Source organism: Colletotrichum orchidophilum (genome assembly GCF_001831195.1).
Source record: "Colletotrichum orchidophilum strain IMI 309357 chromosome Unknown Scaffold_23.1, whole genome shotgun sequence".
Classification (NCBI taxonomy): Eukaryota; Fungi; Ascomycota; class Sordariomycetes; order Glomerellales; family Glomerellaceae; genus Colletotrichum; species Colletotrichum orchidophilum.
The window spans coordinates 152450-173203 of record NW_019172979.1 but is presented as its reverse complement, the minus strand read 5'-3'; the positions used below and the strand labels follow the sequence as shown (position 1 = coordinate 173203).

General features: G+C 53.9%; 4 protein-coding genes across 4 annotated transcripts; all 4 read left to right on the top strand.

The window, feature by feature from the left end:
* Positions 1–2037: 2037 nt before the first annotated feature.
* CORC01_03747 (ABC transporter) lies at positions 2038–6728 on the top strand (the record flags this gene model as incomplete). The annotated part of the gene is made up of 5 exons (XM_022615396.1): positions 2038–2244; positions 2313–5332; positions 5386–5832; positions 5882–5998; positions 6065–6728. The coding sequence occupies 5 exons, from the start codon at positions 2038–2040 to the stop codon at positions 6726–6728; spliced, it is 4455 nt and encodes a 1484-aa protein (XP_022478061.1).
* A 3359-nt stretch (positions 6729–10087) lies between these two features.
* CORC01_03746 (subtilase) lies at positions 10088–12993 on the top strand (the record flags this gene model as incomplete). Its single annotated transcript, XM_022615395.1, has 4 exons — positions 10088–10231; positions 10324–10659; positions 10713–10876; positions 10929–12993. 4 exons carry the CDS (start codon positions 10088–10090, stop codon positions 12991–12993), a joined length of 2709 nt encoding a protein of 902 aa, XP_022478060.1.
* An 881-nt stretch (positions 12994–13874) lies between these two features.
* On the top strand, positions 13875–14912 carry CORC01_03745 (uncharacterized protein; the record flags this gene model as incomplete). Its single annotated transcript, XM_022615394.1, has 1 exon — positions 13875–14912. The coding sequence occupies one exon, from the start codon at positions 13875–13877 to the stop codon at positions 14910–14912; it is 1038 nt and encodes a 345-aa protein (XP_022478059.1).
* A 3731-nt stretch (positions 14913–18643) lies between these two features.
* On the top strand, positions 18644–20492 carry CORC01_03744 (C6 zinc finger domain-containing protein; the record flags this gene model as incomplete). Its single annotated transcript, XM_022615393.1, has 2 exons — positions 18644–18759; positions 18863–20492. The coding sequence occupies 2 exons, from the start codon at positions 18644–18646 to the stop codon at positions 20490–20492; spliced, it is 1746 nt and encodes a 581-aa protein (XP_022478058.1).
* Positions 20493–20754: the final 262 nt, after the last annotated feature.

Genomic DNA, 20754 nt, shown 5'->3' with positions numbered 1-20754 from the left:
TTATGTATTCAGAGCTTGAGTATATAATCAGTCCACTTAAGAGCAAAACGTCAAGACTTGCTCGGCTCAGCTTGGTCTTGTTGAAGATGGTGTTGCCTCGGTCTTGGAATCTCACATCGCCTGACGCTGGAGCTTGGCAGGCTGTTGGGAGTTGGCAGCGTGGCCGGTCCTGTGCGCTCCGAGTGTCGGACAGCGGTGCCGGCCGGAGGATGACAACATGCTTGGAGGGATCATTAGATCAGCTCCAGCTTGCGGGACCGAGCGGGACCTGTGCGCGTGCTGTGCTCTGCAGTGTGCTGGAACCTGCAGCAGTAATCAGACTGGAGCAGCTCGGTTCGGGTTCGGATTCTTGGCTGGGCACCAACTGAGTGCAGCTGATGGTTGCAGAAGGGTGCATGTGGGGAGCAGCATTGGTGTGGCTGGAGATTCTGTCTTGGATGTAGCATGAGGCTGGTGATGCTTCGTGGCGGTGCTAGCTGTGGGGAGATTTTTTTTCGGCTGCTGGTAGAAACCTTATGTAATGACACCCGGTACAGGCGACCTTATGTAATCAAGATTGGATATCCATACGGTATCCGTATTCCTGATTAGGAAATTGTCCCGCACTGATCAACTCAACCCCGCGACGTGCCCGCCAACCTCTGCGTCCGCATCAGAACCTCGAATCCCAGCTGCCCACCTTACCTCGCGCAACGGCTAATGCTGTGCAACACACCGCAGACACATGATGATGAAGGGAAAAGGTATCTTGGATGCTTGGGTACCTAGTTTGGTCAGACAGGCAACGGAAAGACCGCCTTATCACTGCCGTCAGCAGTCTTTGAAAGAGTTCGAAAATCCCCCCCTCCACCAGTATTCGACGATTAGCAACAAGCATCAAATGAAGCCCTTTTGGACTCGTCATCAGCTTCGTGATTGCGAAGCGTCGACTATGCCAAGTTCACGCGTCCACCTTGACTATATTGCAGTATATTTCTCAGCGGTTCTCATCCCGCCATCGCGGGAGCCTGGACCTGTCAGCAATTTCCGATTTCAGATTCAGTCGTCATCACCTGTGGATGTTACCCCAAGAAGCCAGACAATCCATTGCAAACCCGACTAAGACGGCCGGCGGTGTGGATACCATGAGTCCTTCTTTGGGTCGCTCATGGGTTGCCCTCCCGGCGATGATGCCTCTGGCAAGGATTGCAATCCTGCCTATCAATCTGGCAAGGCCTTTAGACGCGGAACTCACAACAGGTAGAGTCCGGAATTTCTCTGGCGGAGATTGAAATTTGGAAGTGAACTTTGACCATCGCAGTCACGGTTCGGTCGGAGGCGAAAGAGTTTAAAGCTTCCGCGCGTCTTGTTAGTCGCAGAACTTTTGTTGGCCGCGGCGTTATAATACCTATCCGCCATGGGAGACGCTGCGAGACTCCGAAGGCATTCGACCCGGCAAAACTTAATACCTTCCTCATTTGACATAGCGCGCCGGCTGCTGCCCGGTGCGAGCCCAGCAATCGCTGCAGTCTGACATGAATCGGCGCTTTATCACGCCGTGTCTCTGGGTAGAATGGTGTAGGCTCACCAAAAGCCTCCCAATGACAGTCCCACTGCTTACGTTTGCAAAGTTCGCCGCGAACACGACGACATGGCCTCGCAGATAGCCTTCGACTACACCAATGCATCTCTATTTTGCGTAGCCTCCGCGTCAACCTTGCACAGATTGCGCAAACCTGTTGGTCAGGGTACGGAAAAAAAAATGGGCGCCTGATGTGAGTCAGAAGGCATCGACACCGACCTGAGAGGCACAGTATGCTCATCCTTGTGGTGCGCTCGATCATTTTCAGGGTGCGAACATTTAAGCTTGTTCAACAAGTCTCTTCATAAATCGAGCCGTTACATGTTGGTTTCTCGAAGTCTTCCCTGGCTCAGTCACAATCTCCTCCCAAAGCAAATCTCACACCCACTCGAGCATTGAGTTTAAATCAACATAAGCTAGCCTCTGGTGTCAACGGACCGTGAACTCGACGCTCGCTGCTAGGCCCTGTTTGAACAATGAGCTCGAGATGTCTCAACGACGAATCCCTCGGGCCTAGCGTCCAAGGCTGCCGCGGCGATTTCGACTTCACTCTTCGGTTTGAGAGAATTTTCTTGGCCATCATTCCCGCGGCCGTTTTTGCCGCTCTTTCACTTCCCCGAATCGCCTATCTGTGCCGCAAACCGCGCATCGTCGGTGCCAAATCAATTCAAACAATTAAACTGGTGCGTAATAGTATTTGTGCGGCAAATGCCATCTGCTTGATTCGTGTCTAAAGTCTCGCTTTGCTTAGGCTATTATCACAGTCTTTGCAACACTCCAGTTCGCTATTCTCATCCTTCAGACAACGTCCAATGGCTCGCGCATCAATGGGTTGGCCGCCACGGCATCAGCTCTCAGTTTTCTCGCGGCTCTATTCATGGTTGGATTGTCGTATGCCGAGCACTCCAGAGCACCTAGACCCTCGTTGCTTTTGACCGGTTACGTCTTTCTCCAAGTCCTATTTGACCTTGCCCAAACAAGAACGTCATGGTTGATGGCCATGACTTTCTCAACCCAACTGTTTGCAAGACTATTCACGGCTTCGCTAGTCATCAAGATCGTCATCCTCTTCGTCGAGGCCCAGAGAAAGTCACGATGGATCCGCTGGACCGCCGAGGAACACAGCCCAGAGGAGACAAGCGGCCTCTTCAGCTTAGGCGTCTATTGGTGGCTCAACCGTCTTTTCCTCCACGGATATCGCAACGTTTTGAAGATTAGCGACTTGTATGCTCTTGACCGGGGTATGATAGCCGAGACGATGCAAGTCACTCTAGCTCATGAACTTGACAAGGGAAAGAATCGAGGCAGAAATCACGGGCTCGCAAGAGATTTAGCCAAGGCCCTGGCCGTCCCTCTGCTCTTGCCGGTCGCCCCTAGAGTTGCTCTTATTGGGTTCAGCTTCAGCCAACCATTCTTCATCCAAACTCTTCTCGAGTACCTTCAAGACGACAACGCGTCAAAGAACATGGGCTACGGGCTCATCGGTGCTGCTGTGTTGATCTATACAGGAATCGCCGTCTCCACGGCCCTGTATTACTACTTCCAGCAGCGGGCCTTGTACATGTCCCGGGGCTGCCTATCGGCAGTCATTTACAAGAAGACCACCGAAGCCGCACTCGTGGACACCGGAGATGCAGCAGCAGTGACACTCATGAGCACCGACACTGAGCGCATCATTCGTGGGTTTTACAGTCTCCACGAACTCTGGGCCAACGTTATTGAGGTCGCACTCGGATGCTGGCTACTACGGGGCCAGCTCGGCACAGCCTTCATCGCGCCTATCGTCGTCATCCTGGTATGCAGCGGCGTCACCGCGGCCGTGGCCAAGTTCACCGGCGAGCGTCAGTCTCGCTGGATGGCTCAGATCCAAAGGCGCGTTGGGCTCACTGCAAACGTCATCTCCAACATGAAGTACCTGCGAATCTCTGGCATCACGCAGCCTGTCGCCGAGTTCGTCCAGAATATGCGCATTGACGAGATGCGCATTGGTAATCAGTTCCGCTGGTTGATAATCATCACTGCGATTGCTGCACTGGCCCCCAATATGGTATCTCCTGCCATCACGTTCGTCTTCGCCCAATCACGCCTTGATACTACGACCATCTTCACGTCTTTCTCATTCTTGGTCCTTCTCAACAACCCCTTGGGTCAGCTTTTCCAATCTATTCCGTCCATCATTGCCGCATTCACCTGTCTTAATCGGATTCAGAAGTACCTCGAAGGAGATTCACGCGTCGACTTCCGGCAGTCCGCCCAACCTTCAGCATTTCGGGAGAGGCCGTCCGATGAGAGCCCTTTTCGAGACAACTCGGATGGTATTTCTCTGGAAACCCTCTCGGCTAGGAAAAGTCCCGAAGATGACAGCGCCAGACCTGCGATTTCCATTGTCGATGGCAGCTTTGGCTGGACGGCCGATAAGATGATTCTCCAGAACATCACTGCCTCCATTCCAGCTTCTCAGCTTACCCTCGTCGTCGGGCCTGTAGCATCAGGAAAGTCCACCCTGTGCAAGGTTCTCCTAGGTGAAGTACCATTCAACACCGGTCTGGTCTCCGTACCATCACGCAATGCTGCCATCGGATACTGCGAGCAGAACCCGTTCTTGTCAAACGGCTCCATCAAAGACAACATCGTTGGATGGTCAACCTTCAACCAAGCCAGATACGATGAGATTATCGACGCATGTATGCTTCACACGGACCTTCTCCTTCTCCCATACGGCGACGATACGAAGATTGGAAGCAACGGAATCATGCTCAGCGGTGGCCAGAAGCAGCGCGTGTCGCTAGCTCGTGCACTGTACTTGAACAGCAATCTCTTGATTTTCGACGATATCCTGAGTGGACTTGACAACGACACGGCGTCCGAAGTCTTTCGAAGGGTGTTTGGGCTCGACGGAATCATTCGGCGACGGAAATCAACAGCAGTACTGTGCACACATGCGATTAAGTATCTGCCGCTGGCAGACCACATCATCGCCCTCGGGGCCAATGGCAATCTTGTCGAGGAGGGTACTTTTGCCGACTTGATGCGGAATCAGAAGTATGTCGCTGGCCTTGGGGTGAAGGCCACAGACTCTGATACCGACTCCGACTTTGGGTCCGAAACCTCCAACAAGACTACCGCTGGCCAAGCACGGAAAGCGAAACGTGCTCCGGCCGTTGCCGACGAGATGATGGAGAAGTCGAGACAAACGGGAGACGTGAAGGTCTATGTTCACTACTTCCATAGTCTGAGCTTGACGTCAACCGTCATATTCATTCTCTTTTCCGCGTCCTATGCCTTGTGGGACAACTTTCCCACAATCTGGATGAAGTACTGGGCTGAAGATACTCTTGGCAAAAGCAGTCAGTACTACGTTGGACTATATGGCCTCTTCAAGGCGCTGCAGCTCATCTCCCTCATGGTCTCCGGTGTTGCTTTGATCATCTACATGACGACGTCCTCCGGCACTATTCTTCACCACCAAGCCCTGAAAACAGTTGTCCACGCGCCTCTTGCATTCTTTACCACCACAGACTCAGGTGTCATCACCAACCTCTTCTCCCAGGACATGACACTTATCGACAACGAGCTACCAACGGCCCTACTGAATGCTGTTATTGCCTTTTTCCAGTCGTTTGGCATGGGAGCTGTAATCGCCGTTGCATCACCCTACATGGCTATTAGTTACCCTTTCATGATTGCGTTTTGTTGGATCATCCAAAAGTTCTATCTCAGGACTTCTCGCCAACTGAGGCTCCTGGATTTGGAGTCTAAAAGTCCACTTTAGTATGTAGAAAGAAGACCAGTTGATTGGCGAATCTCTGACTGACAGCTGCTAGTACGCATTTCCTCGACACAATCAAAGGCGTCGCTACGATACGAGCCTTCGGCTGGGCACACAAAGATATCGCTCGCAACCAGCACATGCTGGATACCTCTCAACGCCCGGCGTATCTTCTCGCCATGATCCAGCAATGGCTCGTCGTAACGATGCAGCTCATGGTGGCCGGTATTGCCGTCATTCTTGTGGCACTTGCCACCCAGCTCAGGGCCAACTCAGGCTTTACTGGCGCCTCCCTCGTCACTCTCATGTCGTGGGGCGACAACCTTTCAGCACTTGTCCGGTTCTATACCCAGCTTGAGACGTCGATTGGCGCTGTTGCCCGTATAAAGACCTTTTCCGAGAAAGTAATTCCAGAAGACCTAGAGGGTGAGGATATCGAACCGCCGGAGGAGTGGCCCGAGACCGGGCGCATTGAGATCAACGGGATCTCCGCTTCATACAGGTTAGTTGAGTTCACGTCATTTGCAAACGCCGCTAATAAAGGATGAAAGCAATGAACATCAAGTATCATCGGATGGCGAAACAACACCTCCGCATCTCGCGCTGAAAGATGTCACCTTCTCCATTAAACCTGGTCAAAAGGTCGCCTTATGCGGCAGGACCGGCAGGTAAGTTACCTTTTTGCATCGGCAGACTGGCCGTGAAGCAGATGAATACTGACTGCAATCCCCTAGCGGCAAATCGTCTCTCATTCTCCTTCTCCTTCGGCTCCTGGACCCCATCTCGTCCTCCCCGAAGAACATCGAGATGGACGGCATCCCTTTCCACCGCATCAACCGCTCGATTCTCCGCCGTCGCATCATCTCCGTGCCCCAAGACGCTGTCTTCCTCCCCGATGGCAGCACCATCAAGTCGAACATCGATCCCTTCAATGCAGCCTCGGACGCCGAATGCTTCTCCGTCCTCCGCGCCGTGCAACTTGGCACCTTTGTCGAGGAGCGCGGCGGCCTTAACGAGGCTATGAGCGCCGACGGCCTCAGCGCTGGACAGAAGCAGCTCTTCAGCCTCGGGCGAGCGATCCTGCGCCGCAGGGTCAAGGATGCCAAGTTCAAGAGGCGTGGCGGCGGGATTTTGTTGTTGGACGAGGTGAGCTCCAGCGTCGACCACGCGACGGACAGGTTGATGCAGGAGATCATCAAGGAGGAGTTTGGATTGTACACGATTGTCATGGTATCGCACCGCTTGGACATGGTGATGGACTTTTTCGACGCGGTGATTGTCATGGATCAGGGCCGCGTCATTGAGACGGGGAGCCCGCGGGAGCTGGTGGAGACGGAGGGGAGCCGGTTTGGCGAGTTGTGGGCGATTGAGAACCAGGGGAGGTCGAGGGATTCATGAGCGCGCGGGTGCGGACGGGTCACGGATATGGGAGGAAACATCAACTCAGCGATAGATAAAAGCAAGTGATTTTCACCGACGAAGAAGAAGTTCCTGGACTGCAGTCTGTGAGCACGTTGAGAAGCATCTCATATCGGTGCGAGCCGGTTCTACACGGTGGGAGGCGACCTAACAGAGCAGCAGTCACCAGGGGACGATGTGGTTTAACACTGATGAGTTAACACTGATGAGGCTTAGACCGTGAGAGACGCAGCGCAAAAGATCGTGGCATTTCAGCCTCAATGCGCGTGTGCTTTGCCAGTTTCCAATCTCGGCTTAGCATCTAGGACTAGATACCAATTACCTCCCGTTCATTCTCGGTTTCGTCTGCGAGCAGTCCGCGAATCAGGGGGGAGATCTCTTGGTCATAGTAGGAATCTCATTTGTTCCGCTTGGAGGCATAGACGGCGAGATGCTTCATCGAGTGAGTAGGTAGGTGTAATATTCCAAGGTAGCCTGTGAGAGCCTACGATAAGGGAGAGCGCGTATGATACATGCTCTCTTCATGGCGATATACCAGCGACTTATCTAGTTGTGGCAAAAGAGTGGCCTAGAATATCTCTGGATGATCCTTTCACAGGTGATAGGTACCGCCTTTAAGCAGCGCCATAATATTCAAGGATATCTAAAAAGCACGCGTCTTGCGACATAGAATGAGACCTTCAATCCACGCTGCGCCCGATTTGAAGCGAACTCGGCTGACGCGCCTAAAGACTCTCTAATTAACCCCTCATCGCGCCGTGGTTCCTGGTGGCTGCGCATGTGGCAGCCCACCATTTCGCGCCACCGTCGACCGTCTTCTAGAACACTTGCAGATCTACCTCCCCGATCGGGACGGCAACCACAAAGTCGGATATTCGGTAGTGGCATTCTTGTTTGATAGTTTGAATTCTTGCTCGAGTTCAGAGGACTCCAAGTTGTGTGGTGTGCGTCGGATACCTTCCTATGTGGTCTTAGGTCTTACCTTTGGATCTTGCGTGTTTCTCAAAAAGAATTGGCTCGTCAGTCATCAGTCGGTCGCCTAGATTGGTCGATGAGCCGAGTGCGGCGGACGGAGCTTGGTGTCGACAATAAATTTCATCATTCTATCAGGCACGGATTTAAAGGAACAATCTGAGCTCTTTTTTTTTTTTTTGAAGGGGGGAGAGGGGGGTTTCTCGACAGAACTTCAGAAGCGACATGCCGTCAGCATGAGACCAAATGAGGCAATGGTGCAGGTTGTCTCGGCCTCGGATGGGCCCATAAACCCCGGGCTGCCGCTCCGGTCAAGATGGCGGAGGGGGAAAGGGAACTTGCTGATCTTCATCGGGTAGAGACATTGACCCAACCAACAGGCCCTCGGAGTGAAATATGAGCCGATGTTTTGATCACAGAATGGGACCTAAGGCGTGTGCGCCGCCCGGATGGGCGCAGCTCCCAGGCAAAGGCTCCGCGATGATGAGTTGGTGGGGGGGGGCGGAGTTGGCATACAACGGGAACGAGGGAACGAGGTGAAGCTGCAGATGTGTGTTTCTGAACATTGTTTGCTCATGCATCTGTTGGTGAACTTGGGTATATGTACGAATAGGTCGAGGATCCAGACTTGGCTCATTTCAATCGGCATGCGGGTGAAATTGTTGTTTCTTCTTTCTTGTTCTCCGACTGCTCGTGATGGAGCGCATGCGGCGGTGGCCGACGTTGCGGAGGGGGTAGGTACTAAGGTAGGGGGTAGTGCCCCTTTCCGGCACGTATCGTTGGTAGCACCCTGGCAAGTGGATCCTCGAAGATGGAAGGAAGCGTCGAACAGCTGCCTAATGGGGTTAGAACAGAGGTTGTTGGCTAATACCTGGTAGGCGAGGACACACGGGCCATCAGCTTATTGCACTTACGAGTGACGCTAACAGGCGCCTTCCCTCGTGACACCCGCCGCCGCCTCTTCGTCTACCCGTCCTCCCTCATCAATCATCCGCCTGTAATTTTCTCCCGGTACCTTACCTGAGGATCGAACTCTCGCAACGTATGCAAGCGTCCACGCGGCTATATGCGCCTTTTTCTGCAACATCGTTAAGCCATCAACGCCATCAACGCCACCATCGATGCTCCCCAGCTCTCCAACGGCATCGGCAATCCAGGTAGCGGTGGCTTCTTTCTTATTGTCAATGTCTCGATAATAGGTTTGCAGATATGAATACCAGCATATCGGACCGGTGCCTTACATAGTATGCTGCATGGGACCGCGACAGGGGGGCACATGGCCATTGCCATGTGCCCTTGACGCAACAAGTACAACCTCTTAGCCGCCTTGCCATACATGATACGTCCACTAGCCCGTCGACGCGGTGTCTGGTTCGACTACATGGGACGCACAACGGCTACAAAGCAGCTCTCGTAGAGGTCCGACCCTCTCTCTCTTCGTCTGGCGAGATGCCCCCCGCGCTGGCCCGGGCCCAGCTGCACTTCCATGAAGTTTGAACACCACCCATCCACGGCGTACGCTATTAGGACGCACCCTGGGCCCTGATACCACGTCTCGGCACGCACAACGCTTGGGTTATGGAGGATATCTCAAGGCGGTAGGTGTCCAACGGACGACGCACCCGTACTGCACGCCATTCGCACTATTGGACACCGCCTGGCCTGCATCCTCTGCGCCGTACCATCCACTGCATCCCAACGAGGAAGCTGGTCCAAGTCTTGGCGGCTCTTCGAATGAACAACACCCATCGACAGTCCAAGACCACGACTCGCCCGTCCGGACCCTTGCGAAATTACTCTCGTTGCTTGCCCCAGATAGCACGGCCCACGCATCAGGGGGCGAGCCATTCAGCCGCCGGGCGAGCACGACTGTTCTCTTTGCGCTCTCCCCCATCCTGATCCCTCGTCTTGGGGCCTTGCAGCGATGCATCCGATATTCAACGCGACTCTGCGCCTGGGCATGCAACTAAACATGCGCGCACAAGGCAGGCCCAGCTAGCTGCGTACAACCTAATAGCTCCGGCCAATGAGCGTGCCTTTGAACCCTGGACATCACGTCTTCAACAGGGGATAAGAGCAAGGTAGCTTCATCTTTCTCGTGCTACCTTTAATCCTACTCCCAGTTGCTATGCCAAGCTTCAGACAGACCGCGCTGCTACGCACGAAGACATGGGCTCATTGACATATGCCTCCCGACCTTCGCTACGCCACCAAACGGGCATCTGGTCGTCGGCGAGACGTCTACGCGAGATGAAGACTACTTAAACCACGTCGTCCCCGGGATGCCACCCTGAGATGTTTTCCTTCGGTAGCTTTGCGCTCTCTCACCCTCGTTCATACCAAGGCAAGACCCAGCACCCGGCAAGATGCGCATCTCGGCCACCGTTTCCGCCTTTGCCCTCGCCCTCCACCTTGGCGGCGTTGCGGCCCTCGGCCCTCGCCAGGAAGCCAGCGAAGAGAAGGAGGCCCCCACCTTCATCGCCAAGAGCTTCATCATCGAATACGCTCCTGTGAGTGCCCGCTGCGCGTGGCTGCTGCCCGAAGAAAGCCTTTCCCAAAGGTTGTAGTCCCCAGCTGACACTCACCATCTTTCTCAATCTAGGGTTCCAGCGCTCGCGTCCGTCGTCAAAATGTCGCGTCCACAGACGGCATCACGGTCGTCAAGGAGTTCACCAGTGATGTCTTCTCTGGTGCCAGCATCGAGACTGACACCTTCACTCTTGACACACTGCAGGAGCTCCCTGACGTTGTTAATGTCTGGGTCAACGAGCAGATCAAGCTTGCGCCGACCGAACCCAAGGCCGCTGCGCCTGAGGATGCTCCTACGTACTCGACACACAACGCCACTGGTGTAGCCAAGCTTCACGCTCAGGGCATCTTTGGTAAGGGTGTCAAGGTTGGTATTGTCGATACCGGTATCTGGTACAAGCACCCTGCTGTAAGTTGGAACGCGCCTGAGGTGAACGTCAACAGAGACTTACGGGATACTAGCTGGGTGGTGGTCTTGGCCCTGGCTTCAAGGTGGCCTATGGCTACGACTTCGTCGGTGATGGATCGTACCCTGCCAGCGGTCCCAAGGCGCCCGATGAAGATCCTCTCGACACCCGCGGCCACGGCACTCACGTTGCCGGTATCGTCGCTGGCAAGACTGACTCGTAAGATCCAACTCATAGCCAGAAGAAAAGCCTGACCTAACTTCCGTTGCAGATGGGTTGGTGTTGCACCCGAGGCTACTCTTCATGCCTACAAGGTCTTCTCCAACGCGGCGTCTACCGACACGGCTACTCTGATTGAGTCTTTCCTCGCTGCCTACAGCGATGGTGTCGATATCATCACCGCCAGTATCGGCGGCTCCAACGGCTGGTCAAACAATGCCTGGGCTGAAGTCGCTTCCCGTTTGGTCGATGAGGGCGTCGTCGTCACTATTTCCGCCGGAAACAGTGGTTCCAGTGGCCCTTTCTACGGCAGCTCTGGATCGTCTGGCAAGAACGTCATTGCTGTGGCCTCCGTTGAAACAGAGGTTTTCCCGGCCATCCCCTTTGAAGCCACCTATGGCGGCAGCGAGACCGTCCGCGTTGGATACCTTCCTTCCGGAACCTACTTCCCTAATACCATCGTCGACTGGCCTATTGTCGCCCTCAACACCGATACAAGTGCCACCGCTGATGGCTGCACGCCCTACCCGGCGGGCAGCCCGGATTTGACGGGGAAAATACCCTTGGTCCGCAGAGGAACTTGCACATTCCAGATCAAGCAGGAGAACCTCGCTGCTCTGGGCGCCGAGTACATCCTCATTTACAACAACGAATCGCCCATGACTACCCCTAGTACCGGCAACACCGATACCCAGATCGCCTTGATCACGGCTGATTCTGGTGCTGCCTTCATCAATGCCATTAAGGCCAACACCACCGTCACTGCTGACTTCTCGGTCAACCCCGAGATTCCGATTGCCCTCGAGTACCCCGCTGGAAATCGTCCCAACACCTTCACCAGCTGGGGCCTGCTGTACGACAACCAGCTGAAGCCTGACATCGCCGCTCCTGGTGGCAACATCTTTTCTACTTACCTCGACGGAACGTACTCCATCCTGTCGGGCACGAGCATGGCCTGCCCCTATGTGGCTGGTGTCGCAGCGCTTTATATCTCCGAGAAGGGCGGTCGCAGTGTCCACGGCAAGGGCTTTGCTCGTGCTCTGTCTCGCCGCATCATCTCCAGCGGTTACGCTTTGCCTTGGTCTGATGGCACCGCCACGAACTATGGCTACAGCGCACCCCCGGCTCAGGTCGGTAACGGCCAGATCGACGCCTGGAAGATCCTCAAATATGACACTCAGCTCGAGTTTGAGAAGATCCAGCTCAACGACACCCGCTACTTCAGCCGCTACCACGATGTCACCGTTACCAACAACGGCAAGTCGGAAGTCACCTACAAGTTCTCCGTTCAGCCCGGCGCTGGTGTGGACGCCCTCGCCTGGATTCCTGCCACCTCTAGCCTTCCCGGCACCAAGCGCGTCAAGACCTTTGCTCAGCTTGCCCCTAAGACGTACACTCCGGACATCAGTTTCCCCCGTGACTTTACCCTGAAGGCCGGCGAAACCAAGACCGTGTCCGTTAACTTCAATAACCCCGACAACCTCGGCTGGAACGCAACCGGCCTGCCGCTCTACGGAGGCAAGGTCGTCATCCAGGGCAGCAATGGCGAGCAAGTCTCAGTTCCCTACGCCGGCGTCGGTGCCGACCTCCGCAACACCCTCGGCGGTGTCCACGAGGCTGGCTGGCCCCAATCCGTCTCCACTGTCGACGACATTCCCATCAGCCAGAAGGCGTCCTACTCCTTCGACCTCAGTATTGAGGCTCAAGACTTCCCCAAGATCTTCCAGAAGCTTCTCTGGGGAACCCGTCAGACACGCTGGGATATCTACGAGGCCGGCTGGACTGAGCGCCAGTGGGTCTACCCTCCCGTCGAGGGCCAGAACGGCTACATTGGCTCGGCCGCCTCGTGGGTCGGCTCTGGCGAGATTCAAACCTTTGACCCCTCGCATTATGACCCCAACGAGACCTTCACCTACCCCATCACCGACATCTACCGCAATGCTGGCTCGACCTACCACGAGCACTGGTGGTTTGGCAAGCTGGGCAACGGCACGCAGATCGCGCCTGGTAACTATACCTTGCGTTTTGCTGCTCTCCGGCCGTTTGGAAACCCGACTCACGCGGACAACTGGGATGTCTACAAGACGCCTCAGATCCAGATCACTGGACAATACTAGGTGTGATGGATTGATATTAGGGCGCACAGTATACGATAAGATAATGATTTAATACAATATTAATATTCGTACCCCAGAGAAAGCTTCTTCCACCATGCACTTAGTAACCTCAGAATGTATTAAGAGCTGAGCATTGAGCCAAGGTGGCCGCCGATAGCCGGACGCCGCCCTGTTCAGGCCAACTCTCATCCGGTATCTCAATACGAATCATTGGAAGCCGGGTTTGAATTCGCTCAGTGGCCCCGCGTCAGCCTCACGCATGGCCCTAGGGCAGGCTGCATGACGCGGCTTTTCATCGAGATGCGGAAAGTGGCAAAGATTCTCGGGCTGAGACTCTTTCGTCATGCAGATTGGTCTCGCCCCCCTCGCACCAATTGTTCGTTTAATAAACAGGGATCACTGAGGAACATCGATTGCAGCCGTCAAATAGAGTGGGGGAAGGGGTGTTCTCGCGGCCCGCGCCGCAAAATTGGAGTCGATGGAGCTGAGGGCCTGGGATGGTGGGATCCAGTTGGCAGACCGAGATTCAGATAGGACGTGGTGGTCGCTTCACCAGGTATGATATGTGTTACGTGTGTGCGGGCAGCCAAGCGTGTAGAGAAACTTGATTTCAGAAGACGGGGATGGGCAGACTGAGGAGATTGGTTGGCTGGGGACTTTTGATGCTGATCTTGGCTCTTCTCTCTGAGCTACTTTACCAAATTTCTTATATCAATGAGACATATACATCATCCCCTCGTCAATTTGTAGAACTGTTTGACGGCCATGATCCGCTCCCTTTACTCCAAACCTTCTTGCGATCAATTGATCAGATTACGGTTCACCTCCAACAGTCTCCGCTGTAGTTTCCCAGTTGTGCCCTGGTAGACCACCACAACAAGATGACCATCGAAGAGCAGCCCGAGCAGTTCAACAACACCCGCAAAGCCGACTTCAAATCCATCTACAACCAGCCCGATCCCCGCGCCTACTTTGCGGCCCTAAATCCGTTACAATACCAGATCCCGCAACTGGCGCGCCCCTTTGTGGACCGCATCCTCCAGCAGCTCTCAAGCGGCTCGTCCTCGTCCCGGAATGTTGCCCGAGATGATCCAGCGGTGTCCGCCACAGGGAATAAAGTCAAAGTTCTAGATGTATGCTGCTCCTACGGCATCAACGCCGCCCTCCTCCGCTACAACGTCGATCTGGACGGCTTGGCGGAACACTACGCGTCCACGCCGAAGCTCTCTTCTCGTGAGCAAATCGAGGCTGACGAGCGATTCTTTGCGGGACGTAGACGGGGCCTGGGTGAGCAGCAGCAGCAGCAGCAGCAGCAGCAGCAGCAGCAGTTTCCGGAGAACGGGGATGTAGAGGTGGAGGTGATCGGCTTGGATGTGGCGGCCGAGGCGATAGCGTATTCCCTCCAGACGGGCCTCCACGCGGCTGGATTTGCGGAGAACCTTGAGAGCGGGGACCCGTCGCCGGAACTTTGTAGGGTGCTTCGTGATGTCAGGCTTGTGGTATGTACCGGCGGGGTGGGATACGTTGGCACCTCGACGTTTGCACGGATTGCTGCCGCCGTCGCCGCCGCCGCCTCCTCGGCAGCAGCAGCAGCTGAAGCGGCATCCCCCACGGAGTCTCCTTTGGTCCCCTTGCAGTTATGGATGGTGACGTTTGTTCTGCGCGTCTTCTCCTTTGACGAGGTTGCGGAGAGGCTGCGGAGGGAGTTTGGGCTCGTGACGGAGAAGGTGGAGGGCAGGGTGTTTCGGCAGAGGAGGTTTAGTTCCAGGGCGGAGCAGAGGGCTGCGGTGGAGGATGTGAGGAGAAGGGGGCTTGATGAGACGGGGTTGGAGGGGGATGGGTGGTTTTGGGCCGAGTGTTGGGTCACGAGGCCGGCGGGGACGGAGGTTTCGTTGGAGGAGTTGGTGGAGGGTCTTTGAGACTGCGTTTTTGTTTTGAGAAGAGCGAGTGGTGTACTGTGGTATTTGCGGTCTGCGTTAATTTTGTCGGTGAGGTTCTGTTCTGGATTGGTGGTGGATAATGGGTCCGGTTGTGGTGTCTGGGCTGGGATAATTGTTCCCGAAATAACGGATTTCTCGGATCTAGTATCCGAGAATTCTTCGACGCTACGCAACCGGAATCATCAAGTGGTAAACAAGACGGTTTGTAAAGTGTCCAGATTTTAGATTGATGTGATGGCCCGCTGGCGGTTCCGGCTCTGGTCACTCTGGTAACATAGACTCAAGAGCGTGTCTTAAAAGACTCTACCCCTGCAATGCAGAAAACTCTTCGTGAAACAAAAAGTTGCTGACCTTTTGGGTATGGTGGTCATCATGAGTGCAAAGGCCTCGGATCTTGTAGCCGACCTTTATGTGAAAAAATGTCGGCGCTTTGGGATGATGGGTTTTGATCATGACGGGCTGTTGAATGAGGGGACACTTCGTCCAGAGACATCGTATCTTTTTCTTTTCATGATTGCTGAGTTGAAAGTCGATTAGTAAACCCATCGTTTGACGTCCTGTCGAAAGCAGCGCTTGCGATTATTGGTGATTGCGCCTCGAATTTGACTTGTGATCCGCTTTCATTCTTGTCTGACGGCGTGGAGTCTCGCGACGAGTCCTGATATGTAACACAATTGTGGCAGTTGCTTGAAGCCCAGGTCCCCGGAGAAGGTACGTTATCCTAGGAGGTATGATGTCAGATCTTCTGCCGTCAAAGCTAAAGGAGTAGCATAATCAAAAAAGATAACTCAAGCTGGCTGAGCCGCTGAGGTTATATATCTTTGCCACACCTTTTGTTTCTGTTTTTGGCATTCTTTGCATTTTCGGTGCTGAAGAGTACGAGGTATTCGATGCATCTCGTCGACTTGCCGTTTAAGAGGGAAAGCAAACCCGTCTGCCGCGGTTTGAATCAAACATAGATCGACCAACCTCCAGTAGGTCCATGTACTTGACAAACGTCTAACACGTCGATGGTTGATATTGCTCGGGTTGGACTATTGCGACCTCGGAAGAAAAAAATAGACTTTGCACCAACGCCAAGCCAATGTCTGTCATACTGGGCTCAGTTTAGCAAGATTGCCTTTACGCTTACTATTAGCGCATTATAACTAACGAGAAAGATAACTCGGACCTCAAGAGAACAGGAGATATTTACTGTTTGTCTCAGCTCGTAATTTCCCTCCACGGTTAACCATGGTAGATAAGAATTCTATATGCAAATCTTTGCGGAAAAGGCCGAGGTACACCGACCGCACCGTCAACGAGTTGGTGGCCTGTTGTCAAGGGGGGCGTACACGCAAGCCCTCCAAGATCTTCATCGCTATTGGATCTATCAATGTGAATTGCTTTGACAAGATCCAAAGAACGCCTTGCCGGAGTTGTTCAGCCGTAAGAAGCCGCATAGACCGGGCTTGGAGACGGACTTTTTTTTCGAGTGGGTCGAGGCCTCCGTTGTCCAAGTCTCCCCTCCCCCTGTGCTGCTTTGGCCCTGCATTATGCGGGGAACGCCGTTGATACTAGTCTTGTTGGTGAAGCCACTGGAGACTTGTGTCCGCGGAACTCTCGGAATGCTCCTCACATTGGGCTTCTTCGGTGCATGGCAGAATGCTGACAGCCTAGAGGCGGTCCAAGCTTTTTTTTTTTTTTTTTTGCAGAATGAATGCTTGCCAGGTCGCGTGTCGCGTGCCGTTATTCCCATGGTTTGCGTCCGTCCGTCATGATTAGTTTTCAGTACCGGGAATTGGATCATCTAGAAACGGCGATGTAAAGCACCGACTCAAGGACTGAGGAAGTTATTGGGGCTTGGCCTGATAAGCACCGTCTTGCGTCTCGTGCAAGCTGTTCGTACAGCTGTCAGTAAAACTCTCCGTGACAGAATGTAGCAACCGCTAGTGACTTGACGGTGTCATCCGAAGTTGTCAGGCACGACTGCTTCAGAGCTTGTTTCTAGCCCCGTAGCAATCTTGTAGGGCGAAATTGACACGGCCGAGCTTGTGTCTCAAGATGCATAGCTCTACCAAGACTAAAAAAGCCGTGGAAAAGGTCGGATCCTATGGCGCAGTCTAAGGTATCGGATGACATCTCGAACCTGGTTTGGTTGAAGTCTATCATTGCATATCGAACGCGTGGCCACAGCGGTGTCCGATTGCATAGTATGACGATCTTGTACCGGCTGAGCAAACACAGCCGAGCTGCAAAAGTTCATGGCATGCCTAGAGGACATGCACGATGGCCAACCATGGATTTCGAGGCTAGAAGATTTCCATGGCGTAACTCACTACGTAAGCTATCGCTAGTGTACCAACCAGATGGAAGCCTGTTTACCTTCGCAGTAAGGAATGCAACAGCGTAGGGGCATGTTGGAGTGGTTTAGGACGAGGCTTTACCGGCGTCGATAATTAGCGTGGTCCATGATGGACCCTCAATGCTAGCTGTGGGTACATGCAGCTATATTGATGGTTGTGGGCGGATGATCCAAGTACAGTCAGTCTTTTGGCCAAGAGCTGGAGACATTGATACGAGCGAAACGAGGCCATGGAGCACCCGAGCTACACAATTTGGTCCTTTCATACCCAGTAGTTGTCGGTAGTGCATCCACTTTCCAGACAGGATTTAAAGTACTCGTAGGTGACTCTGGGAGGCACTAATAGAGTTGACAGGTAAGGGAACCGTTGTCAAACGATTTTAGCTCTCTCTAGTCAGGTTCAATCGCAGAGCATCGAGTTCCCGTTCCCGTTGTTGGTTGGTAGAGACTCAAAAATGACCACGATACTACGTTACAAGCATTCGTGTTCTAGGCAGCAGCCAATTCAAGTTTCACATGCTCTGGCCAGGGCCCAGGTTCCCTGCAAACATAAACACCCGGCGCTAGAAGCAAGAGCTACGGAGCTGCAGACTGACGGCGGCTTCGCGCTGTAATTCCGAACTACAGCACATACCACTGGCGCTCGATGCCGAGTCCAACTTCGATGGACAACGTGACCTGGGCAAGGGTGTTGGTTGTCGAGGAAGATCTGAGACTGGGTCACTTGAATCTCCACAGACCACGGGCAAGAGGTAAGCCCACTTCTCAGGGAGTAAAAATGGGCTGTCGGCCAGTCAGACTCTTTCAAGAGAGCCTAAGTAACGGAACAAGACTGGTCCTCGACCTCGTAGGGCTGAAAGAAGCGTTTGTCTCATCTATCGGCGTCGCCGTGTGCTTCACGCAGACTAGGCAACCGAATTCTTGATATCTTGGCTCAGTTCAGACAATTTGCCGAGTCTTCAAAACTGCCTCACCATCTACGGCCCCATATTTCATGAGGTGAAAACTTACGTTTTGTGTGTCTGATTGGTTTTGTCGTAAAAAACTAAACCTAGCGTCAAAACGCATGTTGATTTGACGAAGAGGCTGACTTTGCAGGGTCAAGCCAGGGGCACACGGCGGCCGAGGGTCGCGATCATCCGTATTCGACACCTTGGCCTTATATAGTGGGCGCCGCCCGAACGCGCCATTCTTGGCAAGTGTGTCCCCTGTCTTGGTTTCTGCGCCCGCATAACCCGATTTCCGAAAGAGCCTCACTGCTGAGTTCAGGGTTCGACGCCTGTCAGTGGCTACCTTGTTATCTCGCCAGTGAAAATCTATGCGCCCCTAGAAACGCGAAAATACACACACGCAGCCGAAGCCGACAATGTCATTGGATACCTCGATTCCGGGGACTGGAGTCTTCTCGGTTGTACCCGCACCCAAGAAGCCCAAGCGGACTAGGGCGAGCGCATCAAAGGTCAGGACCGGCTGTCTGACATGGTTTGTGACTTCACTGATGCCACAGTAGTATATTAAAGAATGGTTCAACTGACGCCGCCTTCCCCATTAATAGCAAGTAAGGCTTCCCCGTCTCTTCCTACAGCTCTCAACTCTGCCGCATCCTTCACGCAGTCAACCCTAGTTCTCCAGTAGCTGACCATGATCCCGCCGCTGTCAGAGTCCGACATGTTAAATGCGACGAGGCGAAGCCGTTTTGCAAGCCGTGTAGCAGGGACAAGCACAAGTGTGACGGGTATTCGACGGCTCTTCAAGACAAACGGCCGACTCCGACATGCTCGACTCCTCCCGCTCGGCGGCAATATTTCAACTCAGTAATGAAGCTGTCGCCTCCTGTTGATTGGGACGTCTCCGGCACGACCCTCGAGAGGCTAATGTTCCACCACGTACACCAATGTACTGTCCCGGATTTCGGAACCGCTACCCCTCTGGCCAAGTTATGGAGCAACTACATCCTACCGCTGGGCTATTACTCCGACTCGGTGAAGCACGCTATTATCGCGCTTGGTGTAGCTCACAGGGGATTTCTGGAGAATCCCTACTTTGACGAAAAGCCTTCCGAATCGGCTTTAGCGTTCAACGACCTAGCCGTGAGGCATCATCGAAAGGCCGTTTCGGAGACGATACAGATCATGGCCGACCCGTCACCCGTCAACATCCGGATCACGCTCATCTGCTGTCTAGTATTCGTATGTTATGAGATCGTGCGAGGCCAATACGACAAAGCCATTCAGCATCTAAAGGCGGGGTCCAGAGTTCTCGAGTCACTTCACCAAGCAGCAATATCCAACCAACGCGACCCCTTGTCGGTATCAACCTACGACGGACAGCTGGCGGAGACAGTACAGAAACACTTTGACCAACTATGCGATATCACAAACATGTTCACTTGCATTGGCATGGACACCTCCATGCTCATCGAGGACGAAATCGTTCCCGACCTGTCCTACTTCACACATCCAGAAGCCGACGACGAGCGCCACACACCGTTCAAGACCGTATCCGAAGCCCGGCACCGCCTGCATTTTGTTGAGCTGACATTTTCAGGGGCCTTTGACGACTGCTGGTTCTGCGGGTTCGACAACTGCTGGCACTCGGCCCCGTCGCCGTGCCAGGCGCCGGAGCCTTCGCAAGACGTACAGACCCTGCAAAAGGCAGCGTGGGATGAGGCGTCGACGCGTTTCAAGGTCTGGTGCTCCCGTTTCGATCTGCTGCAGGAGAGACTGCCGGGGAAGCTGGACCCGGCGGACCTAGACGAGCTCAAGGCACTCCGCTTCTCCCGCACGAGTTGGGAGATCTTCAATGCCCAAGACGGACCGTGTGCGATGAAGAACTCCAACATGGCTGAGCTGCACGCGCTCGTCGACATGGCTGAGGAGATTGTGGCCGGCAGGGATGGACTCCATCGGCCGAGGTTTGCGCTCGCGGCCGACATTGTGCCCTCTCTTTCGTACATTTGCGCGTTCTGCGACAATGTCGACCTCGAACGGAGGATCGTCGACGTTCTCCGAGGTATGAAGCGGAGGGAGGGCATGTGGGATAGTCGAGAGCTGGCGAATCTGTATGATCTCGTTATACAGGCCAAGACTGGCAACCAGTGGAAAGACGAGTACAACTGGGAGACTTTGCCTAGTCTTGCGAGGATGATGTCGAACATGTCATTGTCCGGTTCGGGAGATCGTGTGGGACCGCCTAGTCCTTTGACTTTGCTTTGAGAGCGCGGCAATGACGGATAGCGTGGAGTTTTGGAGGATTTGAGGGAGAATTTGGGGTTGGTGTAAAGATGGAAACGTTCCATCATGGTTGAGGGACAAGGGCTTTTGGTGGTCACAAACGTTAGCTCAGAACTACTTCAATATATTCATTGAGAGCATTGCTCCCATGAGGTTGTACAGAGCCATACGATATCAGGCTTTCGTAGCCTGGTTGGGAATCCTACGTCCGTTTGAAATGATTGACAACTAAACATTGAAATAA